This window comes from Neovison vison, chromosome 11 (genome assembly GCF_020171115.1).
Source record: "Neovison vison isolate M4711 chromosome 11, ASM_NN_V1, whole genome shotgun sequence".
In the NCBI taxonomy this organism is placed as follows: Eukaryota; Metazoa; Chordata; class Mammalia; order Carnivora; family Mustelidae; genus Neogale; species Neogale vison.
Genome location: NC_058101.1, coordinates 27,183,434 through 27,207,657, shown reverse-complemented (window position 1 = coordinate 27,207,657; position 24,224 = coordinate 27,183,434). Strand labels below are relative to the sequence as shown.

The 24,224-nt window shown below is 43.4% G+C and overlaps 1 protein-coding gene across 4 annotated transcripts in view; it reads left to right on the top strand.

The window, feature by feature from the left end:
- The window catches only part of DCUN1D4 (defective in cullin neddylation 1 domain containing 4), a 70,674-nt gene that overhangs the window by 12,397 nt on the left and 34,053 nt on the right, over positions 1-24,224 (top strand). For 3 of the 4 annotated variants that reach the window (XM_044225818.1, XM_044225817.1, XM_044225820.1), the window contains exons 2-5: positions 7,760-7,830; positions 8,010-8,049; positions 18,233-18,347; positions 21,056-21,147. In XM_044225818.1, coding sequence (XP_044081753.1) covers positions 7,760-7,830; positions 8,010-8,049; positions 18,233-18,347; positions 21,056-21,147 — 318 coding nt within the window. Of the gene's footprint in view, positions 1-2,162; positions 2,182-7,759; positions 7,831-8,009; positions 8,050-18,232; positions 18,348-21,055; positions 21,148-24,224 lie in introns of those variants that run through there. The other variant, XM_044225819.1, reaches the window with a different exon arrangement.

Here is a 24,224-nt window from a genome sequence, read left to right as displayed (position 1 = left end):
ATTCTCATTCTGTCTGAAGCCCACAGGAAAGAGGGCTCCTGTTTCTAGAAGGAAGGAGACAGGCAAACAGGCAAAAGAATACATTTCAGCTACCATACACCCCTTGACTTTGATAACAGAGTATTTTTCTTTTTCCTTATCACTGAGTAAAATTGACATTTCAGGAGAACGGGCCATATAACCTGTAACTTGGAGAGCCCCTGAGCGTTCTGTACCCCAGTTAGAGAGGCCGGGCTCTGCTCGCTCATGTTCTGGGTCTGTCTGAGAAACATTCAGGACCAATGCTGATTTTGATAACCTTTAATTTTTGTCTGATTTTTGTTTCACTTCTTTTCATTAACATGGTTATTATTCTGCCCCTCCCCTCCCCAAGAGCCTTTACTGCTTTTGTTCATCATTTTCATTGTCATCAAGAAGCATTTATTAAGCACATACCTGTGCACAGTGCTGCATTAAAGTCCTTTATACCTGAGCGCATTGCCCACTGATGGGCCAACTAGAGTCTAGCTAATAATAAAATATTTTTAGGGGCGCCTGGATGGCTCAGTCGGTTAGGCATCTGACTCTTGATTTTGACTCAGTCATGATCTCAAGGTCCTGGGATGGAGCTGCATGTCAGGCTTGTCCCGCTCCCTCCTCTTCTTCCCCTGCAGGCATGCGTGTGTTCTTGCTTTCTCTAAGATAAATAAAACCTTTAGAAAAATTATGAAATACTTTTATTGATTGTTAGTGCTGAGAAGAAAGAGGTGTACTTGAAGTCAAAATAACATTGGTGGTGTTGGTGGTATCTTGTCTGCCCATCTCTTCCCTTTAAATAAAGGTGGTGGGGACCCCTGCGTGGCACAGTTGGTTGACTCTGCTTCGGCCAAGGTCCTGATCTCAGGGTCCTGGGATTAAGGCCCCTGTGGAGCTCGGTGTGGAGTCTGCTTAAGTTCTCCATCTCCCTCTGCCTCTCCCTAAAATAAATAAATAAACAAAAAAAAAGTTGGTAAGTTGTTTTAGATTTAGCCAGTTTTAGTACCTTTTATGAAAATGTTAGTCTAAGTTTGTGTACTTGATTTTTAACAACTTCGAGTGGGAGAGTGTTGCTCTTTTTTCCTTTAACGGAGCCTGGAGATCGATCCGTTCTCGCTCTGATTAGAAATAAGCTAGAATGGAGGAATGGGCTTTGAATTGGGAATTCAAAGATCTGTGAATCACTCCCAGCTTGGCCACAGCCAGCTGTGCGATCCTGCCTGAGCCAGTAAAGGGAGAATTGGACAGATGGACACGAAATACTGAACTCCTCTGTGCCGTCTCCTGAATGCAGTCATAGTGGTTTTTCCTGATAGTGCGATCACGTTTTATCTGGACGATAGTTCTGAGTCCTGGTGTAAGGTCAAAACCCCCTGTATTAAAAACGTCCCTTGGAAATGCTTTTAGAAGGTGCCCCGCTGGAGGTTCCCTGAGATCAGCCCAGCACGGCCCGTTCTTTCCTCCGGCGCTGGAACAGATCTCTGGCTCTTCAGCGGAGCACCAGTTGAAGCAGCTGGCTTGCATTTAGGGACCATGTTTTATGGAAAATACATTTTTAAATACTAGACTCATCCAATGTTGTGAGAGTCACAAAATGTGACTAGCATGTGGAACGGACTGACCGAGCAGCTATGGGATCTGTGTGCTTGTCTCTGGCTTATTCAGTAGAATGGACGGTGGTTATGGGATAAGTGAAGTTTCTTTTCTTCTCTCTTCCTCCTTTCTTTTGTTTTTTCTTTTTTCTTTTTTTTTGCCAAGTGAATGAGGTCGGATTTGTGTGAGTTCCCTGCGGGTGTCGGGAGGCCCCACTGTACTCAGTGTTGTTCCTCTCCACTGGTCCTGCCCCATCTCGAATCAGGCCCTAATCCTTCCTTGCCTCAGTCACTTCCGGTGGTCTTTGTGAGAGGCCATTCTGAAGCCAGGCCACCCACCGTCCATGCCACGCATTTGCTGCCAAGTGATCCTTCTAGACAGTTCCCAAATTGAACACTGCAGCACCTGGACCCACAGCAGTGCTCCTCAGAGTTCTCCACCAACATTCTGCTCTGGCAGAAGTTCAGTGACTTCAATGTCCCCAGGATCCTGGCAGCAGAGCTCGGTGTGGTGACATCTCCTCGAAGTCGTGTGCCGTACTCCTGTCTTTGTGTCCATGTAACACTGTTTCAGGTGAATTACTGCTGAGTAGAATTGATGCTGTTTGAATGTGCCATGTCTGTCTGTGTGATTTGCATACCCCCAGGTGGCCCAGGCGGAGACTGGGCCTTGAGAGAGTAAATCTAGACTGGTAAGCAGGGTTCACGGATTCTTCATGTTCTGACCTTGGCCTTCTTTATGAGTTTCGTCTTTTACCATGCTGCTTCTCACATCTGAAGGTCTAATGGTGTGGATGCCCTTGAAATGCCCTGAACGTACCGAAATTAACATTTGGTGCCTTTGATCTGCGTTCATTCCTTGAGTATTTATTGAGTGCCTATTATGTGCCAGGTATCGCTTTAGGTACTAGGGATGCAGTAATGGGCAAGACCAAGTCCTGGCTTCCACGAAGCTTACCCTTTAAAGGGAGAAGAGGATGACAAAGCTGTGATACAAAGAAAAAGGAAAGGAATGTGTGGGAAAGTGATAAAAGATCGAAGAAGGGGTCCTATTTGTTGCTCCGGCGTGGTTGTGTAAGAAGGCACGTGGTGGTGCAGCCCCGGGAAATGTGAGAGCAGCCATATTCTCATCAGAGAGCAGAAGGCTTGAGGCAAAGCACGAGTGAAGGCCTGAGATTGGAGAATATTCACAGAACAGCGGGAAGCTCACGCGGCTGAGGCAGATAAGCGAGAGGAGGTCAGGTAGGAGATGAGATCGGAGAGACGGGCAGAGGCAGAGCGTGCAGGGCCCCGAACCTAAGAGAAGCGATTTTCTTTCAGCTCAAACACCTTCCCCTTCCATCTATAACTTCTGGGTGAGGTTAAAATTAACTGTAGTCTGTTCCACATGCTAGCTATTTGCCCCTCTCTTTACTGATTCTCTCCTCCTCATTGATTTGAGTGTCATTTTATCGTATATTACTTAAGTATGTGTGTTTACACAGATGTACATTTGTTTATCAGCGCTCTTCCATTGATTTATCTTCTCGCACATCTACCATTCTGTTGTAATTATTGTGCCTTTATACCCAGCATTGGCAAATTACGGCCCACGGGCCAAATTCGGCCTACTACCTAGATTTTATAAATAAAGTTTTATTGGAACACAGCTGCCCTCATTTATTTACGTGTTGTTTATGGCTGCTTTGCCCTCTAATGGCACCAGCGTTGCAACAGAGATGGCATGGCCCACAGAGCTAAAAATGTTTACGATCTGGCCCTCTACAAAGAGTTGACCAACCTCTGCTTTATACTGTGTATTGCTATCTGATAGGGCACGTTCTTCCTCATTCTTCCTTTTCAACAATTTCTTGGCAAGGCCAGAGTGTTTATTCTTTCAGATGAACTTTAGAATCAATCTGCCTGACTCCCTTCCTTTTCTCCACCTCTTTTGGGGTGGAGATCTGGAAGGCAGGAAGAGTAGGAATTTGATTGCATTTAATTTGTAGTTTAGTGCAAAGGGAAAGAGGTTGCTTTTTATAATGCTGAGTGTTTGCATTCCAGTGGTGTAATATCTCTGATATCTCACACTTGTGTGTTTCAGTGAACTTTCATGGTTTTTTCATTTGTATGTTCCGTATTTGTTTATTCTTGTATGTATGACTGCTTTTTGTTGCTATTGTAATTGAGATCATCTCCCCACTGTCTTTGACAACTGACTATGGTATGAGGGAAGGATTTGATTTTTAGGAGTTGCAATTGTTTCTGATCTTCTTCTGGAAACAAACTCCTATTAGGACTGTCAGTTTTTAAAATTTGATTCTTTTGGTTGGTGGTCATTGTCTGAAGTTACATAATTGTTTTCTTCCTAATGTTTGGGCCTGTGGAACTCTATACCTAGGGTAGGTTGGGGACATGGACTTTGACTCCTTCCCCTTCCCCCTCCCCCACTTGTTAATCATTTTTTTCTTTTATCATATATAGGTCACAACAAATGGTAATTACAAAACAACAAACAAAAACGCAGGAAGCTTTATCCCAGTTATCCTCTGTTGATGGTTGTAAGAATACCAGCTCATTTAGGCGTGCTGTTTATTAAGCAGGCTATGCTTTTTTTGCACAGCCAGGTTTGGCTTTTAATACAGGATAATAGGGTTTGCATGTCGTAGAGGTGGGTGAAACCCAGTCAGTGCTTTACTGTGGAGAGTCATTTGATCATGGCATAAGGGTGACTTAACCTAGCATTTATCCTTTGGAATTGAAATATGAGCAGAAGAAAATTTTTATGTATCAGTTAGTGCTTTCCTAAATACGTTCTCTGGAAAGCATTTGATCTTTACCCTTAATATCTATTCCTTAAGGATGTGAAATCTATTTTAGATTTCAAGGTCTGTTACTTGCCCTGAGCACTAAACAGATGAACCATAAATTCAATATGTGTTAACCTTTGTGGATTTATCTTTTAATGCCATTTTGGTCTTTTTTTCTCTGAATTTGTGTCTCCTCCTTAGCTGCTTCTTTCCTTGGTGAAGCTAAAGAGAAAGTATACGTGTTGCTGGTTTCTTTTTCCTTTTGGTGATGCAGTGATGACGTGGTGATGACAATGGATGTGGAAATGGAAAATCCCCGACTGTAGTGTGTCATTTGCGAAATAAACCTTTTAGCTGCATTGCCTGTAGCTGAAAGTTCATATGTAGAACCTGGTCTTAAATGCTCGTCTTTTTTTCCCACTATGTCAAGGTTATCTTTGACTGTCCTCATGGACACCAGTTGATGGTATATGAATATAGAAATGCCATCATAGGCTGTAAAGACATACCAGGCCACATGCCTCAATCACAGAAGTGGCCCCAATTTGGGAGTTGGGGTTTTGGGGTTTGACTTGGACCAATGGAAATTAGGGACCATTTTAGATAGCGGTGTGATACGGAAAATGATGTTAGCGAATGTAGTGATAATTGGTCTCTTTTATTGGACACATAATATGGTCTTGGCATTATAATGGATGTCTGCCTTATCTAGGAATCATAATCTCATTTTATGGATAAGAGCGGTGAGATTTAGGTTAAATAACTGGTAGTCCTGAGATTCACATCACCTTTCAGTCTTCACAGACAGGTTGTAAATCGAAGTGGTATTTTGGCTGTGATTTTTAGTACAGAACTCTGTGTGTGTGTATAGAAGGATTTAGAAATTTTAATTCATTTAGGTGTTTTTTTTTTTTAAGGGGGGGACAGAGGGAGAGGGAGGAGTTTTTTTTTTTTTTTTTTTTCAGATTTTATTTATTTGTTTGACAGAGAGAGAGATAGCAAGAGCAGAAACACAAGCAGGGGAAATGGGAGGAGAAGCAGGCTTCCCACGGAGCAGGGAGCCTGATGGAGGGCTCGATCTCAGGACCTGAGCCAAAGGCAGACACTTAATAACTGAGCCACTCAGGTGCCCCAAGAGAGAGAATCTTAAGCAGGCTTCATACCCAGCCTGATGCCAGGCTCGATCTCTTAACCCTGAGACCATGGCCTGAGCAGAGATCCAAAGTCATATGTTTAACCAACAGAGCCAGCCAGGGGTCCCTCATTTAGATTCTTTTATGTGAATTTCAACAGTTGAATTAACATCAGAGTGGTGAAAAAGTCTAGCATGGGGGTGGGGCATCTGGAAACCTGGGTGCTTGAATGATCTTTGGCAAGCCTCTTTTACTGTGCCCCCCCATGTGGCTTCAGTGAAGACAGAATCTAGATACTTAAATTTCTTCAGTTTTTAGTTTTGGAGGGGGTGGGCAGGAGTTTATTTCAGCATTTAATTTAGAGATGATGATGGATTGTATCATTTGTCTTCTGATTTTGAAATTGAGAGAGTACGAAGAAGGGGAGGTTATGGTGTGGTGATAATGTAGGGCAGGGGGGCTGCTTGTGTTCGGGCTCCCCAAAGCCGCTTGCGGATCAGAGAGCACTGTTGCTCCTAGCTTTAGAGACCCCACCAATGTTTACTAAATATACGCATAAGTAAATAAATGCACACACATGTGTTCACATACTCCAAATGCGTTCCTAAACGTCTTCTGTGCAACTGCACTGATTAAGATGGAAAAATCATGATTCTGGGCCACATTATGTCATCATTTACCTTAAGTATGGCTGAAGCATTCAGATGCTAAACAAGTAACACTTGTCTTTAGTCAAGCCCATTTAGAGTCTGAGGCCCTGCTCTGGTTGTCTCTAAGCCAAAAAATCTGATTAGTTGGGCAGTTCTGGATGGCTGTGAGCAGAGCCTCTGACCATCTCTGCCACTAGGTGAGTCCAGCAGCACACCTGTGTGTGTGTGTGTGTGTGTGTACACGTACGTATGTGCCTGCTGTTCCTGACAGTGACTTGTGAATGCCAGGGGCTCTGCTCTACCGGCCTGCCCAGAACTGGATTCCTGGCACAATTTCGAAAAGAAAGTAAAGCCTTCTAAATACTGGCAGGGAAGTCAGCTTGCTTTCCAGCCTCCGAGTAGCAGCCCAGAGTCCAGCCCAGCACAGACAACTTGTAGTGTCTGCTCTTTGGTCTTTTCTTTGCATCTAATATATGTCCCAAAGAAACTGTTCCAGTGAAAGGCGATTTTTTTCCTTTTTTTTTTTTTTTTAAATCAGAATGGCCTAACTTGGGGGAGTTACAGTATCTCTTCAAGGTTACTTTCAGGCTAACTTTTCTGATGGTAAAGGAACTAGTATAAATCCTGATATTTTATGAAAATACTCTTTGATGTTTATTCAAATATAAAATGGTTTGTAGACTTTCAACTTACATTTATGTAGCCTCATATGTGTGTGCAAGCGACAAGAAACATTTGAATTTAGAGATTCAAAAGCCTAACAGTTGAACGTTTTATGTTGTGTGGGATTCTAAGATGGGGGTATGATTGAGCATGTGATCCTGAAATTATTAGAGACGATGGGGGATAATGTTCTTGGATTTGGACAGGTTTATGAGCATGATTTCTGCTTCTGCATTCCTGGGTTTGTGGCATTTTTTAATCTTGCAGTGCAAGTAACTGTAGGCTCTATCCCTGGGCTCTGGGCTCCTGGCCTCAGCTTGCAGTAGAGTCCTTTGATTTGTCTGTGTTCGCTGGATGGGAGGGGAGGGACTTAGGTTCCATATTTGCTCTCTCTTCTATAAGAGCCAACAAAATAAATATATTGCAAGAAATGCCAAATGGTTGAGATGCTTTTTTATGCTTTCCTGTCCAGGAGCTTGCTTTGATACTGTATTAGTAATTCCGGGGAAGAGAAGGGGAAAAGGAAAGAGAAAGTGAACATGTTTCTTCTGAGATCTTTCTTCTATTTGTGTGACTAATTCGCTAACATTATTGACATTTTTCTCTTATGTTCAGGTTCATTGTTGGTAGGATTTTACAACTACTGAGGGATTTTTGTTTTTCTTTACCGTTCACATGAAAATTTCATGGACTTAGACATTCGGTTGGGAATTTGACTTTATTGCCAGACTTTATTTCTAAGAGATAGGTCAGTAGTTGCATGTTGTATTTTATTTAATAAGTATCAGATTAATGGAGAATACCATTCAGTGGTATCCAAACATTTGTTTTTCTTCATTTCTGAGTTTTCTTCTTTTACACTGTTTTGGCAGCCTGGGAAATAAATGATACTGAATTTTCTTCTTTTTCTTTTAAAGACTTCCAGCTGAACCCTCATCTCTCAACACTGGCAAATATTCATAAGATCTACCACACCCTTAATAAGCTAGTAAGTCAACCTCTTAAAGACAAAACTACCAGCTGTTTAAAGTAGTTGTTTTACGTGTATTTGGTAAAAATTTAGATTATAGATATGAAGATATTGGCTGTTTATGAAAATGTTTATGAATTCTCCTAATTGCTGTGTGGTGTGTGATTTCTTGGTACTAATGAACATATTTCTTACAGAATCTAACAGAAGACGTTGGCCAAGACGATCACCCAACAGGTATCTGTAAATGCTTACACTACTTAATTTTAAATAAGCCTTGTAATATAAAGTTATGAAGGAGAAACACGAGCTGAGAATGCTCTGTGTTGTAATACAGCAACAAGCTGTTACTTGGTTGAGGTGTTTCTTAGGGTGTCTGAGGGAAGCCATGTTATAGCTCCCTCCCAGCAGCCTATCTGTTGTGGGGCTCTGGCTTCTGTCAGAGTAATTCAGTCCCTTTAAAGGGGCTGGGAATCCTCCCTAGTGGTTTCACAGTACTGTTTCTTTACTCAAGTATTTTAGTTTATATTAAAAACTTACTACGGTGATGCGGTTTGAAAAGTATCCCACAATGGTTATTGAATTGAGATGACCGATCATTTGATAGATGAATAGAGTGTTGGATATATGTGTTGTATAGGTCTTGAGGATTTATGAATTGGAAAATGGAAATTAATAATTACAAACAGCTCTCTAGTCCTGTAGTTCTTAAACTTTAGCTAGCTTATAACCCTCCAGGGAGGGCATGTTAAAACAGATTGCTAATCTCCTCCCCCAGAGTTTCTGATTCTGTAGACTGCAGCTAGGGCCTCAGAGCGTGCATTTCTTTCTTTCTTTCTTTCTTTCTTTTTTTTTTTTTTAAGATTTTATTTATTTGACAGCCAGAGATCACAAGCAGCCAGAGAGGCGGGCAGAGAGAGGAGGAAGCAGGTTCCCCGCTGAGTAGAGAGCCTGATGCGGGGCTCGATCCCAGGACCCCGAGATCATGACCTGAGCCGAAGGCAGAGGCCTTAACCCACTGAGCCACCCAGGCGCCCCTAGAGTGTGCATTTCTAACAAGGTCTCCGATGATGCTAGTGCAGCTGCTCAGACGACCACCCTTTGAGAACCACTTCCCCAAACTGTTGCTAATCTGAAGGTTCACAGAAGCTTGGACTTGATCTGTGGTTACTACATCTCCCAGCAAAAATCATTAAAATGTATTTTAAAGTTTTTGAAAATGACCACAGGAGTACAGGCTTATTGGTGAATTTTGAACAGCACAAAAGCGAACGGAATAAAAAGTGACAGTCCTTCTTGCCTCCCAGTCCAGCCTTCCCCCGTTATGCTGTTTAATATGTGTTCTTTCAGGCAGTTTATGTATGCATATGCTTTTATAGTACTTTACAAATTTAGCATCTCCAAGATCATAATGGACATATTATATAGCATCTTGCTTTTTTTTTTCATTTAATGGTATATCTTGGAGGTTTGGGGATTTAGAGCTCTCCTACCTTCTCCTCCAGATTGGTTCAGAACCAGTTGAAAATGAGGTGTAAGATGGAGATTGAAGTAACAGTTTTGTTGGAGGACACAGCTCTGGTGTGCGGCGAGAAGGCGGAGGCTTTTCTGTATTTCACCTGAGGGAGATAGCCTGACGCCCAGTCCCCGCCACAGCCAGACGAGCCCAGGCCGGCGCACCTGCTGTGCCCGCTCCGGCCCGCCAGTTATGACCGCGGAGGAGTGCGAGCTTCTGCCAGCAGACCAGTCTGAAAGGGAGTTCAGAAGGGGCTGGGCCCCTCTGCTCAGCTCTTTCTCCCTGGACCACTAATTAGATCAGTCACTTCTCCTTCCAGAGCGAGGAGTGAGAGAGGTGGTGGGTGGTGGGGGCGGGGGGCAGAGTCTATGCTAGGAATGTTCTAGAAGGCCAGGCCACAGAGGTTCTCTTCACCTGATCTTTCTGTGTCAGTAAATCAACTCCAGGGCAATCAAAAGCAATTTGCTTAATACATTTTGAAAACAATGTTTGCACATGGTTTTAAAAGAAATGTCGAAAAGGTATAAACTAAAAAAATGAAAGTTTCTTTTCCATTTTATTACCCCAGCTGTCATCCCCTGTTAGCAGTCTGCATTTGACTCTCTAGGGGTAACTCTTCAATTCTTGTTTGTCTCCCCAATGATGATGGTATCCCCCCTCAACAGTATATATTTATATGTACCTCTTGTGTTTGTCACTCAGTGTATCTTGATCTTTTTCTAGTAGCACATTTATAAAGCATCTGCTCTATATTTTCATGTCTCTGCATTTTTAAAGTTCATAGATCTATCATAATATTTCTGCAGCCTCCTACTGATACACATTTAAGTCTCTTTGACTCGGCTGCTCTCAATTATGCTGAAATAAAATTTCCAGGGCCAGTTTTAATAGTTCAGAAGTAAAGCACGTTTCTCTCCAATTCTGAACTGATATATTGGTGGGCTCTGAGGAGTTTTTTAAACTTCTGAGTTCACGCAATTTTGACTGAAAACTGAATTTTGTGTTGGTACAGCCTTGAGGTTGTCTCTTCTTTAGCAGAAGTAATAAAACCTCTTAAGTTCTGAATTTTGTACATTATGTAGTTAATTCTGAACTTTAGATTTAAATGAATATTGTTACTATAGTAATTTTATGTCTAAATATTTAACCTGAATGTGGCACTTTAAAAACTGGAAACTATAATTAAGAAAATGAAAGTGGAAAATGTATCTGGCCTCATGCCTCCTCTCTCACCTTGGGGACAGAGGCTGTGTGTGCTGTGTGGTATGGAACGTGCTGGTGCAATGCCTGGTACCTCGTACGTGCCCGTCAGTGTCAATTAGCATTAGTAATTTCTTCGAATAGTCCATTTCATTAGCATTTCCCTATTTGGTTATAGCATCACTTGTGATTTCCATACCTGAGTATGCTTTAAGAGTGTGCTTTAAAAATCAAACATTAAATCTGCTATGTTTGGAAATCCGAGAACATTAATCACCGTAATGCTGCCTTGAATCTTTTCGGCTCCGCCACCGTCTCAGCAGCCTCTATAAGAAACAGTACATGGAGGAGCCAGTCCCAAGTCCAAGAGAGGCTGCTGTCTTCCTGCTCTGTCCCTTCTCACACTTTCCTTTGCTGCTTTTGGTCTTCCTCCCACCGAAAAAAGAAAAAGAGAGACAGACAGAGTTCATCTTGGACAAGTAGCCCCAGATCCAGATTATAGGGAATGAATAAGAAAAGCCAAATGGAAGGGACCAAAAACAATGAATGAGGAGAAAGATGACAGATGTCAGAAGTCAGTGTTTAAAAAGGAACGACAAAATTTTCTTATCTTAAATAGGGAAAAAGTTTCCCATTTAGACCCAAATAGTCTCACTCAGGCAAGCAAGTAGTTCAATGATCTATTCAAGGACATGAAAGAAAATATTAGGTACTAGAAAGGTGTTTTGAAATGTGATCTGTTTATCAACCGAAATCACTATGTCTTTGTGACATTGTTCAGTGACAAGTGAAGCGAAACAGCCATGTGAAAAGTACTGAAGTGGCAGAATGAGCTATGTATGTTATTAACTGAAACAAGGTCATAATAAACTCAATAAAACGAAAAATTAGTGAGATTTTTTTGTGTTAGAACATGCATTTACGCTGTTAGGAAAAGTCAGACAAATTCTCTGATTCTATGGATCTCTTGAGGCCCCAAAACAAAAACATTAAAAAAGAAAAGGCAGTGGAGCACCTACTTAGATACTGTTTATTAAGAATAACAGGTTTAGGGATGCCTGGGTGGCTCAGTCGGTTAAGTGTCTGCCTTAGGCTCGGGTCATGATCTCAGTGTCGCTGGGATCTAGCCCTGCATCAGTCTCCCTACTCAGTGGGAGTCTGCTGCTCCCTCTCATGCACACACTCTCAAATAAATACAATTTTAAAGAAGAAGTGGGGTGCCTGGGTGGCTCAGTGGGTAAAGCCTCTGCCTTCATCTCAGGTCATGATCTCAGGGTCCTGGGATGAAGCCCCACATTGGGCTCCCTGCTCAGCAGGGAGCCTGCTTCCCTTCCTCTCTCTCTCTGCCTGCTGCTCTGCCTCCTTGTGTTTGTGCACTCTCTCTTTCAGGTAAATAAATAAAATCTTAGGAAAAAAAAGTAGTAAGTTTAGCTAAATTATCCTCAAAACAGCAAGCAGGATAGTCATTAAACAGCCTTTGGTCTGATCCAGGTGAACTCGAGTTGCTATTTAAAATAGATTTTGTGGGACCAACTATTAAAATAAATAAGCTGAAGGATGTTGGCAGTATTTCTGATTGTTTAATGTGAAAAGACTTCACCGACTTCCCGATTTATTTGAAAATATAGGCAGTGAATAGAAGATTTCATTTGTTCTATTTAGTACCTGAGATCACTTTGGATCCACTTTAGTGATCCGAAGTTCTTTTAACACTAAATCAAAAATAAGTGAACCTGAACTCAAGTCATAACCCTTGAGTAAAAAAATATAAGCAATTTTTATTGCCTTTTTAAGGACTACACACACACACACACACACACACACACACACACCAGCGTCAGGGTAGATTTCAGACTGTCCATCTAGTGTAGAAATACTGAGACTGAACACCAGGACATCAAGATAATATTAAAGAATGTCAGAGTTTGTGATTGTTAGTTGAGATTCTTCTCCCCCCTTCCTCTTTCTTTATTATTATTATTATCAAAAGGCTTTTCTTTCCTGTGTATCTGCCAAATATTTTTCATGATATAAGATGAATCTTTAAAATCTTTTTCATTCAGTGCTGTCTCTTGGATGATTGGCAAAGAATGAAAACTTGTACCTGTGTTCATTTCAAATGAATTTTGGGATTTCTTAAAGTTCATCTATGGAAGTTGCTTTTTTTTTGTTAAGCACTTACTGATCTAGGAACTTTTGGGTACTCAACTCTAGGTCAGTTTTCTCATCTGTAGAATTGGGACGGTAATAATATCTCTCAGACTTGTGAGGATAACTTTAAAAATGCTTCAGAGTTATTCTTTAAAATGTCCGCCTTTACATTTTGCCTCAATCGATAATGTCACATTGATTGTACTTCCATAGCCACTTCTCGGGGATAAAATAGTACATTATTTGAAGTAGACAACATTTCATAACCTTTTTTTAAGTTCTTTTTCTAGTTTAAAGTTTAATTGAAGTGGATTAAGTGATATAAATTCTGAGTCAGTAAAGCCAAATTTTAATGATACAAATAAATACAAATTTATAAAATATTCATTTAAGTGATTATAATTTTTATTATAAAAGACATTACAGAGGTATTTTAAGAAGCAAACATTCTCGGGGCATCTGGGTGGCTCAGTCGTTAAGTATCTGCCTTCGGCCCAGGTCATTGATCCCAGAGTCCTGGGACCAAGCCTCATCTCTGGCTCCCTGCTTGGCAGGGAGCCTGCTGTTCCCTCTCTCGCTGTATCTCTCTCTGTCAAATAAATACATTAAATCTTTAAAAAAAAAAAAGAAAAAGCAAACATTCTCGAGTATTTTTTGTTTAAAAGAAAGTTTTACTTGCCAGGCGACTTAAAGTTGAGTGCTTATTTTATTGACAATGGAAAAAAAAATCTGAAATGATGATAGACTGTCTATTCATTGGTATTTTAAATATCTGGAAAGGCACTGAGGAAACTTACTTTTTTTTTTTTTAATTTATTTGACAGACAGAGATCACAAGTAGGCAGAGAAGCAGGCAGGGGTTGCGGCGGGGGATGGATAGGAAGCAGATTCCCTACTGAGCAGAGAGCCCCGTGTAGGGTTTGATCCCACGACCCTGAGATCAGGACCTGAGCCGAAGGCAAAGGCTTAACTCACTGAGCCACCCAGGTGCCCCTGTACTGACTTTTTAAATAGAATTTGCTTTACACATGTTTTAGGAACACTTATTTATTGAGAGCCTACTGTAGGATTCTCAGTAATGTATATATCTTATTATTGTACTAAGATACTGTATTAGCTGCTGTGTATGCACAGGTGAACCAGATGGGGCCCTCCAAGCCAGCATGTACCTTTGTGTGTGCACTTACAAACCCTCGGTGTTTGCCCTTGCTCAGGTGGACTCCCTGGAGCTCTGTCGGGGTGGGGGGAAGGGGAGCAGGTTTGGAGCACCTAAGCCTTGAGTTGTGTATTTTGTTGATTTGGTTCATGTGGCAAAGTGTATTGTAAGTAAGCTTGCTTTCCTCAGCATTAAAAAATTGCTTCATGTAGCCTGAAACTTTTCCCTGACGTTACGGGTTCTAGGGTTCTACCTCTGGAGCTATGTTGTGTGGCCCTTTGTATCTACACTGGGGGATGAGTTTGAAACGTCTTTCCTCTGGGGCGGGGTGAATGGATCAGCGAGCCAGTGAGGGCGCTGGGAAGGTGAACAGACGTTGTTTCTTGGTGAGAGATGGCCCCAGGCAGCCACTCGCCTCTGCTGGTCATTCGAGTGATCTAGCAAAAGCCCAGCTAGAAGATAAACATTTTAATACACAACCACCCAAAAAAGAGTGATTTGTGAAACTTTGCACAGAAAACATTCAACAATAAGGAAGAAAATAAGGGAAAGTTGAACAAGTGAACATAAGATGTTTGTGTGTTTGCAGAAAAGAGGATACCCTTGAAAAGGAGGCCTCCGCGAAAGCTAGACCTTGTGCCAGTGTGTCTGTGAGGAAGCAGAGAGCAGAGGAGCTAGTGGCTTAACTTTCATTGGTGAATGTTGGTGGAGACATTATTTTAAGCAGTGTGCATTGTTCGTGGGCTGAGGGGATGTGGTGTGTTTTCCTCCGTGTTCTGCAGACCCTGGTGTAAAGGGGTGGTTATTGCCACGTGAGGTGCTCAGAACCAACCCATCCCCAGTACTGGATGGAAATGACTTTTTTTTTTTAAGAAGGAGAAGGAAAGTGAGCAGTGGAAGGGGGCAGGGAAGGGCAGGAGGAGAGGGAGAGAATCTTAAAATGGATGCAGTGCTCGATCTCATGACCCTGAGGTCATGACCTGAGCTGAAATCATGAGTCCGATGCTGAACGGACTGTGTCACCTAGGCGCCCTGACTTCTCTTTATAAATAGACATCAAGGAGGGGAAAATGATCTTTGAGGTTTAAGACAGGTTTAAGGTTGAGGTTTAAGACTTCCTTCCTTCCTTTCTTTTTTTAAATTGAAGTGTAGTTGACATATGATGTTGTATTAGTTTCAGGTGTACGAAATACTGATTTGATAATTTTGTACATTACATGGGGCTCCCCAGGAAAAGCATTGTTACCACCGCTCACCCTATAAGGTTATTACAATATTATCGACTCTATTCCCTGTGCTCTACTTTGCATCCCTGTGACTTACCTATAAGTGGAAGTTTGTATCTCTTAATCCCTTTCACTTATTTTCTTATTTTGCCCATCCCCCCAGCCCACATCCCCTCTGTCAGCCACCAAATTGTTCTGTTTATGAGTCTGTTTCTGTTTGTTTGTTTTTTCTTTTTTCTTTCTTTCTTTTTTTTTTTTTTAGACTCTACATATATAAGTGAAATCAGACTCTACATATATAAGTGAAATCAGACCACCTCTTCTTTATCTATTCATCTACTGCTGACCACTAAAATTGTTTCCGTTCTGGGCTGTTGTAAATAATGCTGCACCTAGCATTGGAGTCCATATAGTCTTTTCAATTAGTGTTTTTGTTTTTCTTGGGTATAAAGACCCAGCAGCAGAATTGCTGGGTCATAGGTATTCCTATTTTCAATTTTTGGGGGGCACCTCTGTACTGTTTTCCAGAGTGGCCGCACCAGCTTGTCCGCCCACCAGCAGTGCACGATGGTCTTGTTAGCCTCCCGTCCTCGCCAACACGCGCTGTTCCTTGTTTCCAAGCCGTGTGGCCGGCTTTCCTGCAGACCTTACCCCAAAGCATTCATGGACAAGAATAAGTCTCTCTCTTTCTTTCTTTTTTTCTTTCTTTTTTAAAAAGCTTGGGTCACTCTGAAACTCTTTGGACCTTTTTGTACGCTTTAGTGTTATTTATAAACAGGACCATTCTATAGGGAAGACGGGGTGTGTGCGGTGGTGGGAGGCTCTTTCCCCACCTTCCTCTTCCAGTTGCCACTGCTGTTGCTGGGGTCAGAGATACCGTCTGCCTTTTGTCTCCGAAAAACTCTCTGTTGCCATCCTTGCACAGGATCTGGGCGGGAGCTGGAGAAGGGTGACTGCGGGTTGTCTTTTTCGCCCTGTTTGGGGTCGGCTTCCGAGCTAGAGGAGGAGGCAGGATCCTTGAGCTCATGCATCGCTCAGTGCCTGGCACTGGGCAGCCACCCCGTTCGGGCTGTGATCGTGGCTTATGACAGAAGAGGTGCTCTCACCCGATCCGTGCCTGAAGCACGTCGCCCTGGGAACCTAGCTCCATTTGTGAGCCTCACTGTGAACCGGGATTTAGGTTCCAGTCCTGATCAGCGCTCTTCCTGGGGCTGTGACCTGTAGCTATGGACAGCTCTCTCCGTGCCCTCAGAGCAGGTTTCTAGAAAGAGGTCTCTTGTGCCCTGTGCGGGCTCCCTCACCCACATCCCTCTGCAGCCAGGCCCGCCACAGCCTGGCCTCCACCCTTGCCCCTGCCCCCTGCTGCTGTGGGCCCTTCATCCCTCAGTCTGGTGGGGGTCTTCGTGGGGGGCCTTTGCTCCTTCCGGAGCTGACCTCGGCTGCCCTGGACCACACCTCCAAACCTGCTCTCCTCCTTTGGCTTGTAGAGCACAACGCTTTTTCCTTTCCAAGTGTTTCTCCCCGCCCGGGTCTTTCTCAGCTCTGACACATCCACCCTCACCTGGGGCTCTGTCCCGAGTTCTCTGCTTCTCCGACTCTGCTGGCCTCAGAGAGCCACTGAGTAGTGGCTGAGCGCAGGGACTTCGTTGCGGAGCTGCTTGGCTTCCATCATCCACTTCACCTGCTGCTTTCCGGCTGGGACTTAATTGCTCTTCTTCAGTTTCTTCATCTGTGAAAATGGGGACTCTAGCAATGCCTACACAGGGGCGCTGGGGTCCCCCTGAGCAGCGCGGGCATCCGTGCGTTCCGGCCATTAGAAAACGTGTGTCTGTTTATACCCCCACCATTTCTCTACACACAGTGCTTGGCAGCGAAGCACTTCCAAGGCGTGTGTTTCTTCACGAAAGTCCCGAGAGGGAGGCATCATAGTTCTTGCTCTTAAAATGGTGAACCAGAATAGGTCAGTGATGGACCAAGCTGCATAAACTTACTCACTGAGCACAGATCATTCAAACACCAGCACCCTTCTTAAGCTCCCTCTTGTCCTCTGACTCAGGGAGAGCCCGGGCCCTTCTACCAAGGGACTAGTGGCAGGAAGAGAGACATGGGGGTCCTGAACTCACCCCTCAATGCTTTGGGGACCTTGGAAAACCACTTGAGTGTCCAAGCTTTGGTTTTTCCCATCTGTCGAGCAGAGATAACAATCTCTACCTTGCCAGACTGACATTCGGGGTTAGTGTGGGACCCAGATGGCATATCCGGTAGCACCTGTGCCAGGATGGACGCGTTTTAATTATCTTATTATTGTTTTGTAAGTTGTAATGGCTTTAGACAGTCCAAAGCAAGACTGTCTGGGTTTGAACTCCAATTTTGCCACTTAACCTAAGCTCTCCCTGCCCCCCATTCTCTTATCGGCGTAGGCAGTAGTGAGGATTCTCTTTTCATAAGCCGCCGGGTAGGAGGTTAACAAGTGAAGACATCGTGTAAGTGTTAGAATCCGGGCCTGGCTGACCGTGAGGTCCCTGTACATGTTCCCTATTGGGATCATCTGTTAGTACATTTTAGTATCTTTTACCAAATGAAGGTTTGCTTCTGAAAATCCTGACCAAAAGTGGCAGAAGCAGACTAAAAATTAGTATGGAAATTTTGCTCAAGATCCTGTCAGGCTTCTGTCCAAAAAATCTAAATCTTGTTTCTCTGATATCAGCTATCCCTTGAAGCTTAACAATATTGGGACTAATGTACTTGTTTGTATTTTAGATTCAAGGTTACTGGTTGATCTGACCTTGCCTAATGAAATACACAAATGAGATAGCAGTGCAGTTCCTTTTGAAGGAACACTGACCTATGAAAGAGGCCGAAAGCTTTGATGATTTACGTTCGTGTTTTTGGAGAGTAAATGGAAATCATGATAACTTCCGTTTCTAATATGTTTTTTCGGGGCAGGGGGATATTAACTTATTTGTGTCGTTGCTAGGTTTATTTCTTGCCGATAACATTTTCCCAAAGAGGAAACAAAAACCTTTTTTTTTCACCTTAGAACATTTACAAATAACATCAAAACCCTTTACAGTACAAGCCGCGGATGTTCTTAATTTGGCGGGTGGTGCGCTCTGGGGACGTAGGATGTGGCTAAACTGGCTCTTGTGCCCTGTGACCCTTTGTCCCTAGGAAGCCTGCGCTCGTGCAGCTCTCCAGACGGCTTTAGTAAAGTGATGCCGCCGAGGAAAAAGAGAAGACCCGCGTCTGGAGATGACTTATCCGCCAAGAAGAGTAGACACGATGGGTATGTCGCAGAGCCGGTAGATGAGACACGGTGACGTGTGCCAGAGAGGCTCACTTTCAGAGTGTAATGGTCTCGGGATATTTATTTTACATGTGGGTTTATGCACGAAATCCAGATTAGGTAAGTCGAGTTCTTAGAAACTGAACTTTGATCTCGGTCCGTTGAGCCACCAAAACTGGTGTAGAGTCTCTTTCTTTCCTTTCAAGGGCCTGCCGTCTGTGCCCGTTGAGGACCACAGGATCGGTATGTATCTGTCCTCTAAGAGGGTCTCACCAAACACAATCACAGGAATCCATAACTGCTGTCACGAGGGCGCCAGGGATGAGTGGCTGGGGGAGTGCCGGGGGGCCTGGCCGCTCTGAGCGTTACCCGGGCAGACCAGTCAGAGGAGTGAGAATTTCTTTAGAAACCGTGAAAAATGAGACCCTGCAAACCACGTTTCGGTCACTCCGAAAGTCAGTAGACTTGTTTATCTTAGGCATCTTTGATCTTTCACCTGGATTTTCATGAGTCCTTGGGAACAGACATCATAATTTCAATCTTTTTTGCCTTTTTTCCACTTTCCTCCATTCTGGCTCTGTAGGTTACTTCACTTATGGGCCTGAATATTCACTTCTATGAACCAAGGGGATTTAGATGAGATCTTTCTGTTGTTTTCTTGCCATGGTACTTAATATGCTCTGCCTCATTTGGAAGGATAGAGAACTCAACTCTGAAAATGGCATCCCTCGTCCCAGCCCAGATGAGCAGCAAATGTGATCTGTATGTAAGAAGGTAGCAGTGACTAAGACAATCACCAACAAGGCTTCAACCAGTGATTTTCAGCTTTGGGAAGACAGGCACTTGATACTTCTTTTGTGGTGTTGATGCTCTGGTCATGGAGCTGTTAAATGCTGATAGTCACATGGAGTTTGTGACTTGATCCACAGCCCTCGTCACTTCTCACCACGGGCTGGGATAACTCCGTGTGAGAAAGCAGCTTAGAAACTGGTAGCTGCATTGCGGGAGGGTGTGATGTCCTCTTGCCGATAGGATAGCATTTCACTGGCCACCCAAGGGACAGGGGTCTGTAGCTTTGGCTGAGTTTCATTCTTGGTCTTTTAAAAGAAAAAAAACCAACTTTATTTATATACTGTAGTTCTCATCCATGTCAAGCGTACAGTTCAGTGATTTTTACCAAGTAGTTAAGGGTTAATGCAACCATCACACAAACCAGTTTTAGAAGATGTCCACCTCCCCAGTGAGATCCCTGAGGCCCATTCACAGTCCCCCACCTCCAACCCCGTTCTCACCCCCAGATGCCCACAACCCCCCATTTAGCGGCCGTGTACAGATTGGCCTTTCCTGGGCATTTCACGTGAGCGGTGTGTTTGTGTCACGCTTCTTTGACTTAGCATGTTGTTTCTGAGGTTCATTCATGTAATCACATGTATCGGTATCTTTTATTTACCAAATAGTACTCAATTGTCCTTTTTTCTGTAGAGTACTTCGAAGCGGTTCAAACATGGCAGTGTCCTCTGTAGGTCTCCATGTTGTTGATCGGTTACAGTTCGTGAGCTGAGAATGTCTCAGCCCAGGATTGGAAGCTCTCTGAACCGTTGGCCAGTCCCACCTTTGTTTCTGGGTAGTATGGCCTATAGAAGAAATACAAAACTGGGGGGTTTGCTGTTTCAGTATCTTAATACGCTATAGCCATGCTCGGTATGAAAACCCAGAATCTCTAATCAGTATATACAGATATTCTGGTGAATGTCTAGGTCATGAATAAATTCTTACTAAAATGTACTTGTGTATGATCTTTGTAATATATAATATGTAAATTAAAACTATATTCTTAAGTGTTGACATATATATATATATATATATATATGCATACACATACATGTTTAGGCAATTTATATATAAATGAGGAAAAGAAAAGGTATATAGTCAGAAATTTTCTGTTGAAAGGACTGCTTTAAAGATCTTGGCCTTCTCTCCCTTACCCAGATGGGAAATATCTTGGTTCTTAGGTCCCAGTCATCACAAAAGACAGAACTCCTGCAGAGTCCATGTTGCAGGAGCAGGCTGCTGGGCTTCCTGACTTGGTTCTGCAGCTTATGCTGGGTGTTTCCATACCAGTGGGGCACGACAGGAGAGGGGCCGAAGCCAGGCTCCTGTACTTCTCTCTTCTGAGGTTTTTTCCCCTTAGACGCTTGGACATAATTTTATGTTTCTTTTTATTTGCTTAATATTCCCTTGATGTGTCCAGTGCTGATGGGTTCTTCCTTAGACTGCATTCTCTGCCCACCCTGATTTGTAAGACCTGAAAGGAGAATTTAATGCAGAGACAGGAGTGAGTTGTAGGGTCATTGCTGGGAGGAAACACTTCAGCCAGTTCTGGCTGCGTCTCACTATATCATTCTGTAGGTGGTTCTGCCTCGTGAGGTAGAGGGGAGTATATTAAATCAGTCCTTACTGAGAACTTGTTAATCAGAGCAAAACCTGTATCAAGTATTTACCATTTAATTCTGTTTTGGGTCTGACTGTGTTTAAAAGTGTAGTTATAAAAGCTGAAGCTTCCACGTGCAGGAAGCAAAATGTTTAAAATACACTGGAAATACTGGTTGAATAGATGTCTGGTTTGGGTAAAAGAGGAAAAAACTGTCTGCCACTTAAAAGAAACTCCGCATCTTTAAATAATTTCAGACTCCTTTCTCCATTTCTAGCATGTATAGGAAATATGATTCAACCAGAATAAAGACGGAAGAAGAAGCTTTTTCAAGTAAGAGATGCTTAGAGTGGTTCTACGAATATGCAGGTAGGTCCTCGTTCTGAGGCTGTCCCTCATGAAAGGAAGGACTGCCTTAGGAAAGAGTGAAGAATTTAAAAACGTGTACTTTTCTAATGTGGTATGGTGTGCCGTCTCTTCCTGTTTGAGAGAGGGAACATAGTCGAAACAAGTCACCAAATGTCCTATTTATAGCCAGCAGCTAAGCCAAAGAATTCAGAACACTAGAAGGGAACTGAAAAGATGAATACACTTGGGAGAAATACTCGGGATTGCTAGGAAACCTACTTAGAATGCTGGTAGTGGGTGACTCTTTGGTTTGTACATCAAAGTTAAAATAAGCTTTGCTGCTTTGAACCCTTATGTGCGATGGAATTTCTTATATTAAGTGTCTATTTTGAAAGATCATTTGGCAGAAAATGTTTGTTTTGTCATTTAAAGTGGCTCAAATTCCGTCCCTGTGTTTGCAGCTCACAATAACTGGTCGGATAATATCAGATTGAAATCCAGGGTGGCTTGTCACTGTGGCTGTGTGCAGGGTAAAAAGAAAAGGAGTATTTCCAGACAAGTATGAGCTGAAGGCTCTTCTCCTCTTCCTCTTGCAGGGTTTCTGGCCCTCTTCCAGCCTGTGCATTTGACAATTTCAGCCTCTTTCAGACCGATTTTCCTGTCCTCTCTCTCTGCTCCCAACTAGGTTTCATGGACCTCCTGTGCTCTTACTTAAAAAACAAAACAAAAATAAAAAACTGAGCAGATCGGACAGGTCATTCCCTAACACTCCGTTCCAGCCTCGCCTCCTGCTGCAAACTCCGTGCTCCCTCCAGGTTAAAAGACCGCTCCCGGACGCACTGCCGTCCCTCCACCTGGAGGGTTTCCTCTCCGCTCTGCCATCTGACAGCTCTTGCTGGTCATCTTCGAAGCCTCGTCATTAGCTTAATAGCCTTCTTTGTACTGACCCACAACCTTTTCATAACTGGTTCACATACCCTTTTATTACGTGTCAAAGCAAGGGTTCCTCCCGTTGGTCTGATCTACCCCCTACCCCAACCCCTGCACCCCATCCCCTACCTCACCCTGTTCGTTTTCTGGTAAGAACCTTGTCCCTCTGGCCACAGAAGTTGTTCCAGGGGCTGGCAGGTGACTCAGGCCAGGCCAATCAGATCAAGTTCCCAGGGATTTTCAGATTGAAGCTAGGAGAAGCGTGTTTTCTTTTTCTGGGTGGTAGGCTTGAAAGGACATGATCCTGTTTCCCTGTAGGTCTTTGGATTTACCCAGCTACTCCCATATCTTTTACTAATGAATTCTCCCTCATTGCTTGAACTAGTTGGAGCCGGATTTTGTTTGCAGGGCATGGACCTTAGTACAAATACATAGTATTAGAATGTATGTGTTTCCATGTTATATCGAGAGAAAGTGAATCTCTCGAAGACATTTTGTATTCCTAGGAAAAGTGGTTGGCCCTTTGCCAGGTGTTTGATACTTGGGTGCTGAATGTGGTCTTTTCATATTTATATTAGTTTGATTATGAAGTTTTTTTGCTTTCTTGTCTTAGTTCACATTGATTTTTATGGAAGTAGGTTATGAAAAGGAAAAAGTTTTGTCTTTTAAACAGACAAAAAGTACACCTAATTCTGCCATCAGAGCATAGCTATTTTGATGTGTGTGTGTGTGTGTGTGTGTGTGTGTCTTTCCAAGCAAACATCATTTTTTCATGGTATGGCCACATTTCTGTGTCCTTTAAAAAGGGCAGGCTACAGTTTTCCTTGGTGTTTGCTTTTCTCTGGCTCAGGAAGGTGACATTTGGGATAAAGATTAAGCCACATTCTTTAGGTTCCTTGAAATCCCTGCCGGGTGGTTCCTTGCAGTTCATCTCTGCAAACAGTCTTTGTGGGTGCGGCCATCCCTGTTTTCACTCCCTTCCCCCATTTTGTCTTCTTTTCCTGTGTTGGTAAGGAAAAGGGCTTGAAATTGGGTCTAATGAGGAGCTCCAGCTGATACCTGCTTTCCCTTCTAATATCCCAAGCACATGAATAAAAGCTGTAGGTCATTATTCAAGAAAAGCAAATGGTGACGTGACCCAGGGTGACTGTCCGGTTGTGCTGTGGGATGAGTCTGGGGGCGGGGGTGGCAGGCTAGGAGGCTGTGGTGGGGCAGGAGAGGGGATTGGGGCGCTAGCTAGCAAGAGGCAGGCTTTAGCGCCCGTGGTGAGTTCTGTTTCCTTGAGAAAGAGCAACTGGCATGGGCTTGACTCCTTGCGCTTCATCTGGGGTGGGTAGAGGGGCCGTAGGGGCCTTTGTGGTGTATCGTCTCACTGGGGTGCCTCTTCCCTTCTTCCCAGAGTTCATTCCACTCCTTACCCTGCCCCCCACTGCCCATGGCAGACCCCCATCTGCAACAGGAGTCCCAGCTCTTTCCATTAGGATGAAAAAGAACCAGTGTTACCTGAGCAGTTGACCCGATAACGTCTACTTTCTGAAGTCTATCTGAGAATAAGGAATTAAGCCAAACACGTGCCATTGTCGAAGTCAGACTTCCAAGGAAGCTCACATATGTGTAAAGCATAGAAGTTCTCCCAAGCCCTGACTCTAGGTCCTTAGTTTCTGTTTTGGATTAAGTTCTATGACAGGATTGTGTTTGGGTTTACCAAAATGAGATTAAGGACCAGGAGCAGATGCTCAGTGACCAAGTGATCTGTCAGCAAGGGAACAGGGGCTACGGGTAACGCAAGGGACAGTGTGGCCTCGTTTGCCTCAGGGATGCAGCGTCGTGGCATTATGGAAACTTTCCCCTGAGGGCCTGAGGCCACCATGAAAAAGGTTAAATATATTTATGAGGGGCCCCTGCATAGGATGGTGGGGAAAGGGGGGGGGGCTCCTTTTTTTTTTTTTTTTTTTTTAGAGCGTTGTCAGTATATCTCCACTAGCTTGTTACCAGGGCAATCCAGAGCTTAGGATTTTCAATACAACTTTTAAAAATCATCTCCTTCATGCTTCACCTCTAACCACTTCGTGTCAGCCAGTTCTGTATTCAGAACGAAGAATTCTCAGTTCTTAACGGTGGCGTTAAGATGGCTGAATTCTGTGCGTGAATTGATAAATTTCTGATTC